Source organism: Malurus melanocephalus, unplaced genomic scaffold, assembly GCF_030028575.1.
Source record: "Malurus melanocephalus ecotype Western Australia unplaced genomic scaffold, MMel_1.1 scaffold_665, whole genome shotgun sequence".
NCBI lineage: Eukaryota > Metazoa > Chordata > Aves > Passeriformes > Maluridae > Malurus > Malurus melanocephalus.
The window spans coordinates 314,797-324,915 of NW_026623897.1; the positions used below are offsets into that span (position 1 = coordinate 314,797).

A 10,119-nucleotide genomic window follows, 5' to 3' on the forward strand; every position below is an offset into this window, starting at 1 on the left:
GGCATCCTGGCTGACAGGACCGGGGCAGTGATCCTGCCCCTGTGCTCGGCACTGGTGAGGCCACACCTCGGATACTGTGCCCAGTCCTGGGCCCTTTAATCCAGGAGGGACAGTAAGATCTTGGAGTGGATCCAGATAAGGCAAATTAAACTGGTAAAGGGTCTGGAGCACATTTCCAAGGAGTGGTTGAGGGAGGTGGGGGTGTTTAGCCTGGATAAAAGGAGGCTTGCGTGTGACATTGCTTTCTACAACTACCTGAAGGGAGGCTGTAACCAGGTGAGGTTTAGGTTTAACATTCAGAACAACTTCTTCACAGAAAGGATGGTGAAACATTGGAATGGACTGCCCAGGAAGTGGGAGTCCCTGCTCCTCTGTATGTCTAAAGGAAGACTGGATGTTGCACTTGGTGCCATGACATGGTGGTTTTGGGTCACAGGTTGTACTTGGTGATCTCAGAATTCTTTACCGACTTAGCTGATACTATGATTCTATGATTCTATGGTTCTGTGAAGCTGAGTGTGAGCTGGTGGAGCACTGGCTTTGGGGTGTGGGTTTTTGGGCCCAGGCAGTAGTCAATGAGTCACAGAATCAAGTGAACTGAAAGACTCCTTCTGTGGCAACTGCTTGAAGCCAGTGCAGAATAGAGGAACAGCTTTCTGCAGAAACTGCTTTTTCTTTTCTGGGAATCCCATGGGGCAGACAGAGAGGAGCAGATTTGGGGCACTGTCTGTGCACAAGTGGGTTTTGCTCCATGCTCACCACCCTCCGGGTAACGCTGATCTATGGCATATCCTTGTTGGCAAGTTCTGTTCCCACCTCTTCCTTAGCACTCCAGTGCCACATCATGGGAATTTTCTGTATGTCACTGAACTCATCCAAGACAATGAAAGGCCAAAGAATTTAGCTACAGTTTCCTGTGGGACAATAGAAGGACAACAGGAATGGGTGGTTCCAGCTTCTTGTATGGGCACTGAAGTTAGATGCCATGGAAACCTCCTCAGCAGGCTGCCAGAGTAAGCACTCACGACAGGGCCTCAGGCCCCACCAAGTCTGGTTTCCATCAGTAACGTTGCTGATTTTATTGTATGCTGAAATTGGTATTTTAAACCTAATGGTCCAACTTCTGTCTAAAATTATACCTGTTCTTTCTAAAAGACTGKAATTGTTMTAGCTGGAGGGCATGRGTTCACACTCACCTGCYTTCACTGCTTTCACTTTTAATGGATGTTTCCAACCAAAGTAAACAAGGCCAAACCTTTTTTTTAAACAGATGACTGGTGAACCACAAAGTTGCAGTAGCCGAGGTGCCAGAAACCACTGCTTACACATGTATGTACTTTGCAAGATTTCAAAATGAGAGCATCTCCCTCAGAGGGCATGTTGTGAGAAGAGGATGTGCCAGGCATAGCTTTTGTCTCTGCTCTAGTACAATATACTGTGTAAGATATGTCACTATACTTTTTCTTCACATACCAAAAGATCCAAAGCAAATTGTGTGCTCTTCTGTGTTCTAAATCATCATACAGATAGAGTGAAGTGACTCCTATGCTCACAGAGGGTGAGGCACATATGGTGTTACAAGACCATATTTTGGACATAATTTATAAAAGCTGTAGTACATGTACTCAGGGAGGCACACACAGCATAGCGTAATATTTTTTCCTTTTTAAAAAGCTCATAACTGAATGTTAATACTCTCTTAGCACAGCACATTGCAAGACTGAAATTTTTCACCATAAAGTTTTCTATTGATTTAAGAAGAACTTTGAGACTCTTGAGTATAGTCGATGTGAAAAATGAAGGTAAATGGCACCTAACTTGTTATGGGAAACTTCAGCCAATAGTTGTCATGTTCTGTTCACCTTGGCAGTTCACCTGCCTATGACTGGTAGAAATCTTTTTTTCTCTATCACCGTACTTTTTCTTCTGTTTCTGCACATTTCTTCTTCTCTTTATCTAATCTCATATTCTGCTATCCACGTGTATAACAGTTCACAAATTAAGTAGGGCTAAAAAGATGTAGGATGATGTTCTTGAAACAAATGTGGTTCCCTCACATATAATCTCAAGTTACAATCACAGAAGAAACTTGTGCTTTTATACAACTGCCTTTTTTCAGAAACCTCTCACAAAGCAGAGCAGGCACTCTCAGGAAGCTGCTGCTCCAGTTCTTGTTTCCAATCCTGACTACACCATTGCAGCAGCAGTTCCCAGACTTGATTAGAGAGTGTTTCTTTATGTTACACCCGCAACATTAGATGGTGCAACATGAAATGATATTAAAATGGATGGTGAGGAAGCATTAAAGTGATATCAACATTAACTTCCTGAAATGGGAAAAGCAGTATGTGCTGGTCTAAAAGGTCTACTATTTTAATTGCACCAAGTATGATGAAACAGTGATTTCTCAGCAGTGTGAATACTGTCATAGGGCTGATGACACCACTTGTGTCCTATACATGTTGTGCAGACACAGAATCTTCTGGCATCATTTTACTGAAGTCTAAAATAAATATAATCGATCTCTCCCCCATTTTAAAAGTAACATCACAAAGCTGACAAAATATTTCTTGTTACATTTCTTGTTTATGGTATGGATGGGAAGTTGAGAATGTATTTGCATAATTACAGAACATCAAACATGAATATGAGACATCCAGACTTTACTACTTAATCCATTTTTTTTTTCTACGTCTTAACGCAGAGAATAACGTCTAACAAATTTCCAGTTATTCTGATTGTGACATTTGTGAATCCATGTTGTTCCAGCAAGGCTCGATACTCAGTGCCACTTCTCTCCTTTCCCTCTGTCTGCACAAGCATGTTCAAAGACTGCAGCAGAGCTGTGCTCCTGTTCTTCTTCTCATCATCCAGCACCATTTCAGCCAGCAAAATCGCACAGCCTAATTTAAAAACAAATATATGCAACAGTTCTAATCCATTATCAGGCAAGAAAATTTCTTCTATCCTATATAGAGGTGCAAACTACAAGACCCAGGTGATTTCCTTTATCATTTATGGATTTGTTCTGCTATTAAATGAATAATCCACTCCTCTCACAAACCCCAGGAAATACCCTTTCACAATATGGAATGATGAAACACTCAATTCAAGTCACATCTCTGTTTTCAGGAGAAAAGGGGATAACTTCTGTACACTTGGCATGAGGACTATAGGAAACAGTAAAACAGGAACAGAGTTGCATCTCTTTGGGATACACTGCTGCTTCACATTTATATTGAAATGATGCCAAGCAAACAGAAGACTGGATGGCAAGCATTACAGAAGCAGAGAAGTCAGTATTTCTCTTAAATATATTCTGTATGTTATTTCTGTATATATTTGGGATAAGACTGAGCAAAGGATGAGAGCAGAATTAAATTATCCTGTTTGCACAGTCTTTTCCTCCATATTCAGACCTGTGAAAGGAAAGAGAAGCCAAGAGAGGGCTACTGACAAAACAAGCATTGCTATACATATTGCCTTTTGGCCTTGCATCTTAGGTGGTGGTTTCATTTGGAACAGTGGGGATAGGAGGCCACTAACTCAGACCAAAATAGCAGCAGTTCCTAGCGATTTTATTCTTAAGTGCTGCATAACATTAATATCTTTCTGATCTTCAAGACAATCTCCTCAGAGGCATTCCAACTTGTACACCTCAGATATTTAATAATCAATAAAATTTTTCAAAGTTTAACCCCTCTCACTCTTCACATCAGGAAAATTTTTCTCAGTAATGCATATTGCTTAGAAAACCTTTTCAGTGTTAGACTATTAAATCCACTCCTTTTACCAGTCAGCAAAAGATACTCAGAGCAACTGAAAAACTCATTTTGTTTATTAATAAGATGAGCTTAGAATTCCTAAGGTGACTGGACTGCATCAAATGATTGTAGAAGAGCTGAGACTGAAACAGACCTGAGATGATCTCTAGTTCAGCCTCCCACTCAGAGCGGGACCGCTCTACAATCAGCTCAGCTTCTTCAGGGCCTCACATGGAAGCTTTCAAAGATAGAGATTCCATAACCTCCCCGAGCCATCTGTTCCAACACTTAATTATCCTGAGAGAGCAAAGCTGTGGTGCATGACCGCAGACACCATGCCCAAGGGACTAATGCTTAGTGTGGTGCCTTAATCACAGAGTACATGGAGGTTGTGTGGTAGCCAAGCACATTGTATTCATATTTTACAATCAGAGACATAGTACTTAGGGGCACAGTATTAAAGTATGTTACAGTTACAGGTGTGCCAACTCCAGGATTTGATTGTTAAACAGCTTAGAGCAGCTTAAAGAACAGCATGGCGAACTTCATGAATGCGACAAGACACACCTGATTGCTGGAATGAGTCTCTCTCAACATACAAACCTGTTAAGCTAATAGCAAGCTTCATGTCAATGTGGAAAAGTAACATATTAAATTAATGCATTTGTTGAATATTTGGCCTTATCTATTTTAAATGCCTCCACAGATGAGATCAGTCAAATTTCTATTCATAAAAACCTTCTGCTACAAAATAAAAACCCCAGTGTGGTAAAATCGGACATTTCCCTGATTTTGTACACCTGAAATACTCCACAGTAAGTGTGTTTCTCGTGATGAGTTGAATCACTGTGGCACAGTTTCTTTACCCATTGGTCAAGGAGCAAAGTAACTCCTGATTAAGCAACATCCGGGACAATGCAACTCTTAACCTTCCTCATTGACCCTCTCTAATTTGCTGAGGTTGCTGATTCAGTATTGGCACCATCTCTTTCACACTAGTTTATTGGGACTATTGCTGTACAAATGACAGGCAGCAAACTCACAACTGATAGAGAAGAAAGATAGTTTGAAAGTGGAACTTTAATCTCCAGAGAGGCTTCCACTACAAAATACACTTTAAAAAGAAAAAATAAGTATCAATGAAATGAACAATTAGAAGTGACATTAGTGACAAATAACTCGAAAAGATACAACATACACCTCTCCAATTAAAGACTGAAGCACGAATAAACTTTTATTTTTTAATTTCCATATAAAATTTTATACATAAATCCTAAAACTCATCTCAATTAATGAGACAAAGCATCTATGGCCATTTAACCATTTCAGAAAACTCCAGAAGTAACAGTAAGTAATATCAACAGCTCTCAGGTGCAGCCTGTGTAGGTACACACTGGGGCTGGAGGTCAGAGGCTGCTGAGGTTCCTCTGTGATGTTATAGGTGTTGCAGGAATATGTTTGAGGTTTATTTTGTTTTCGCTTTTGCTTTTAGAATAAGTATTTTGAAAAGACTATCCTTGAGATGTTTTTGAGTGAAGTACCACACAACAGTGAAAAAGAGGACCAACATCCCCAAGTTCAGGCAGATGGTGCCTAATTCATTTTTAATTTTAAATTTCTGATAAAAATGAGCAGTAACCACTGAACATACTGCAGAGAGAGGATTCTCTTTTAATTTTAAGGTCAAAGAAAACAAAGGTATTAATGTAACTCAATACAGTCTTCTGGTTTTAACCTGATGTGCTATACAGCTGTGTCAAGTCTAAGCTTAATACAGTCTGCACAGGAACTGGACATTAAGATATTTCACACACAGGTGTTTCAGCCTGACCCAGATACTTGTTAAAATGCAAAGAACTCACTCCTGCAGAAGCTGTTATCCAAGGTCTGTAACAACAATGCGTTGGATAAAGGGCCAAAATGATCCTACACTGCCAGTGTGAGCTGGTTCATTATGGGTGTATTGCACAAGGGGGTGAAAATTCAGCATCCCAGATTGCTTCTGGGTACACTACAGTGACAGACTTTTCTTGAAACACAGAACAGCATCTAACAGGTTTCCTGTGATCTTAATTTGTACATCTGTGAATCCATATTTCTCCAGTAGCTGTTTATACTCTGAGCCGCTTCTCTGCTTGCCTTCAGTCATACTGAGGGATTGTAGCACAGCTACAGAAGGGTGCGTCTTCTGTTCATCAAGCACAGTTTCGGCCACTAGCAAGGCACTTCCTGCATTTCCAAAACAACCAAGTGGTTCCATGTAAGTATTTTTAGCTTCAACTTTTAAGTATTTTGTTCACAGACAGTTATTGTGGTCCCCTCAGACAGATTCTTTTAATGGTCTTCAGGGGAAATCAGTGAAACAACTTTACCTTCAGTGATCTCTTCCTGGAAGTAACCATTTAAATGTTAAAAATAAACTGAGAGTTTAGAGCACTGTCTCCAGATGTTCAGATCACTTCCTGCCTATGCTCGTGAACGCAGACTTGCTTTCATTTGAACCAGACAACTCCTGCAAGCATCTATCATACCCCAGTCTTGGCATAAGAAGATTAAGACAGTCGCCCACAATTTTCTTTCATAATTTATAATCAGGATTATACTTTATGGGCTAGATCTTACTTTGAATATTCTCCTCTGAAATAAACTTCAGGGTACAGCTGGATTAAGGAATCAGATATCTCAGAAGTCAGGCTTTTCTGCTTTTTGTCTTCTTTGATCTTTAATACTGCCTGAATATGAGTCAGCAGAGTGCCCTGGCAGTCCAAAGGGACAGCTGTGTTCTGGGGAATATCAAACACGATTGTGTACCTACTACAGGTACCACAATATAACAAATACATTAGAGACCATCAAAAGGAAGGCCACAAGGATGGTGAAAGGTCTTGAGGAGAATCCCTTATAAGGAGCAGACGAGGACACTTTGTTGGTTGAAGGAGACTGAGGAGAGACCTCATTGTGGTCTTCCACATCCTCACAAGAGGTAAAGGAGGGGCAAGTACTTATCTCTTCACTCTTGTGACCAGTGACAAGACTCAAGGAAACTGCATGAAACTGAGTCAGGGGAGGTTTAGGTTGGATATCAGGAAAAGGCTTATCACCCAGAGGATGGCTGGTCACTGGAAGAGGCTCCCCAGGGAAGTGGTCACAGCACCAAGCCTGACAGAGTTCAAGGAGCATCTGAATGACATTCTTAATCATATGACCTAGATTAAGTTAGTCTTTCAAAAAGCAAGGAACTGGACTTGATGATCCTTATGGGTCACTTCCAACTYKAGATACTCTGATGATTCTATGATTCAAATGTAGAAGAAAGTCTAAGAGGCTACATATTTCTCATGGTATGTCTGCATAATTTAGTACTGAACTGCCCCCAGTTTACCATATTCTGGACACTACTGAGATAGAAAAACAACAACAAAACAAACTGCTGCTTCTTGATTAATCCAAAGGAACTTTAGTTAGACTCATTTTATGTATAGAAATAAGCAGATGCTTAATTATTTATGATACATGACTTAGTAAGAAAGACTGGGCATGGCAGAGACTGGGGAGATGATATGGCTGTATTGAAGCCTACAAGTACAGTAAAAGCTTATTATATATAGTTCTATTTGCAGCTTTGTTTCCTTCTTTTTCTTAGTAGGTATTACCATAATTCAAGCAAAAGCTAGTATGACTGAACAGAAAAAATACCATATGTTCATATTAAAAAGCATTACTCAGTGCTCATTAAAGGTACATTAACATGCACCTTTAAGCTCACAAGATGAAAAAAACATACCTGGTCTGCAAACAGCTGATACCTTGCTTAACAGCACATGGATCTTTTCATCAGGCCAGTCATGAAGAACACGTGAAAGGATGTAAAGATCTGCCTCTGGAAGATTATCCTTGAAGAAGTCACCTGTTGAAAAACAGAGTGAGTACATTCCTACAGAAACCATGGAGTACATATTAGAAAATCAAAGCACTTCAGCAGAGGTAAAGAAACTAACAAGAATGAACAGGTACAGGTATGCCCTGATTTCCAGATAAGGAAAGTGTAGTTAAAGAGTAGATCACAGGCAAGAATTCTGTAATAAAAATAGAGAGCAAGCCTAAAGCAGGAAAGGAGACAAAGTTCTTTGTAGTCATCATGTTGATATTTTCTAGAAATTAAATGCCTCAGAGAAGGACATGCAGCCTCTGCTTCCAGCGGTATTTATACTTATTCATACTTACTTAACCACATTCTCCAACAATTTTTTATCCCCACAGACTTGAAAAATACCATTTAGCATGGGTGAACCTACACTGTCTTGTACTAAGATATGTTTGGGGCTGGAGCGGCAGCAAAAGAGCCTTTTCTGTGCTCAAGGATACCAGATATCAGACAAAAGACCATGTGCTACATTTACCTGATACAAATGTCACTGGAGCAGCGTGTTGTCCTGAAGGCTGAAAGTAAGAGGTGTTCGCAATGACTTCTGGAAGGTCAAATACAGTGACCTTGAGATTTGGGTATATTTGTACTAATTCATGAGCCAGAGCTCCAGTGCAACCTGTTAAAAGTTTAAAGAAGTCAAATCAAATATTTTCTCCATGAATTTGCAGACTTTTTTTTAGGACAAGGCCATATATAACATTAAAAGAGAGGCATCCAATCAGAAATAGAGGTAGACAGTTCCACAATTAACATGGCCAACAGGACTTCCTGGTTGACAAAGCAAGGTTTTAAAGCCTGTGGAATGCAGGCATGACTCCTTACTGACACAGAACTGCTAGTGTGACCTTTGATTTAGTACTTCCATTTTTCGGGGGGAGTATCAAAATGTATTTTAAAATACATTTGTTTGTTGAAGAAGAGCACCTCTCATTGTTTAGTGTTTACAAAGCACTGATATATGAAATTTGACAAACACTCTGCAGCAGAGCAAAGATTGTGAAGTTCTGGAGTCTCCGTACAGTGGCAACGATCGTACCACTATTGCATTAATTCCTCTGATTGGATAATTGGATAATTCTTCTGTCCACCTCCCCAGGCACTGAAAATGCTCTTTCTTCAGTGGGTCTTTCTCTATGTAATAACACTCCCTCTGTGCAACTCCTAGCACAGGGCAAAAAAAAATATTCATTGGTCTCCAACAATCTGGTAGACATCTTAGACATTAATATCTACAACAATACACAAACCAAACCCATTGAAAAGAATCAAAACTTGTTCTAGCAGTGCAGTGTTTCAAGTTTGACATCCCAGTAGTGGTGATTCATGACTTTCATGACTTTTGAAAATCTTGGATATGCCTAAGGAGAGCAACAACACTACTGAAAATAGCAATCCCAGCCCAATGCTGTATCACCTGAACCACAAACTATCTTCTTTTCTGAGCTGAATTGTGTAAATGATTGATATAATATAACTGATTGAGACAGTCACTTAAAACTACTTATATACCATTTAAGTAACTCTGCTTTCAATTAGCTGCACTGTTCTTTTATCCTGACATTGCAATATCAGAAAAACAACAGTAGATACTACTACTAAAGCTCTAGTAGTAAAAAAATGTACATATCTGTTAAGTAACAAAATGTGGAACTGAAATCAAGCTTTTCCCTTTAATTTGTATACAAATTCAGTAACAAGCAATACCTCCTAAATCACAAGCAGATTTAAACTGTGAAAGATCAAACGCTGTAGCCACATCTCTTGCTGTCAGGTGAGCAATGCTGTGCATGGCAGCCATAAAACGTTGCTTTACCTCCTGGCTGTGATAATAGTCCTGAAAGGGGGGAAACAACAAAGCAAATAAAAGTTTATTTTCATTAGTTAACTAAAACTATGTAAAATCAAGGCAGTAGGTGCACATGGTGAATACCAGAATTCTAAAATTAAAAGAACAGTTAAAAGTGCCACAGACTATCTGCTTATCCAAATCCTTCGCTGCTACACTGTAGTTATAAGTAAATCTTTGCATCCCCTCAAGAATTCTGATCACACAGATATCTTTTGCAGTGTGTCTCAAAGGACATACACTTGCCTGATTTGAACCTGGAAGGCTGTTAAATTCAACTACTTTGCCCACTGAAGTTGGGCCAGTAGAGCAGCAGAAAGAGGTCATGTGAAAAGTGCTTTTTAAAGAAATAGTATGTCTTTCATATGCATTTACTAACACGTTTGTTCCACAGCAAGATGTCTTCAGGCTTTAAACAGCCTGAAAAAAACGTTTAGGAGACTAAAAGAACGCAAGTGTTCCTTCTTCTTGATATCCTCACAAATTACTTTCATTTCATTCAAATATTTTTTCTCCTGTGATGGGAAAATAACTATATAATTGGACCATAATATAAATCAGAAACATTAAAGATCATACTG

The 10,119-nt window shown here is 39.5% G+C and overlaps 1 protein-coding gene across 2 annotated transcripts; it reads right to left on the reverse strand.

Annotated features, from left to right (window-relative positions):
• Window positions 1-1,788: 1,788 nt before the first annotated feature.
• LOC130584082 (probable bifunctional dTTP/UTP pyrophosphatase/methyltransferase protein) lies at window positions 1,789-9,561 on the reverse strand. 2 transcript variants are annotated; one of them, XM_057383842.1, is made up of 5 exons: window positions 9,397-9,561; window positions 8,165-8,308; window positions 7,549-7,671; window positions 5,904-5,993; window positions 1,789-2,903 (listed from the first exon to the last, which is right to left on the reverse strand). In XM_057383842.1, the coding sequence occupies exons 1-5, from the start codon at window positions 9,488-9,490 to the stop codon at window positions 2,689-2,691; spliced, it is 666 nt and encodes a 221-aa protein (XP_057239825.1). In that variant the 5' UTR covers window positions 9,491-9,561; the 3' UTR covers window positions 1,789-2,688. The 2 variants fall into 2 exon arrangements, with proteins under 2 accessions (XP_057239825.1, XP_057239826.1); XM_057383843.1 differs by lacking the exon at window positions 5,904-5,993 and having other exon boundaries at window positions 1,791-2,903; window positions 9,397-9,560.
• Window positions 9,562-10,119: the final 558 nt, after the last annotated feature.

Excerpts from the sequence above, each read along its gene's own strand:
- LOC130584082 (XM_057383842.1), bottom strand. The coding sequence starts at position 9,490 with ATGGCTGCCATGCACAGCATTGCTCACCTGACAGCAAGAGATGTGGCT. Across the intron at positions 7,672-8,164 it reads TCCAGTGACATTTGTATCAG|GTGACTTCTTCAAGGATAAT; the intron begins GTAAATGTAGCA and ends GTTTTTCAACAG. Across the intron at positions 5,994-7,548 it reads ATCAGCTGTTTGCAGACCAG|GAAGTGCCTTGCTAGTGGCC; the intron begins GTATGTTTTTTT and ends TTGGAAATGCAG.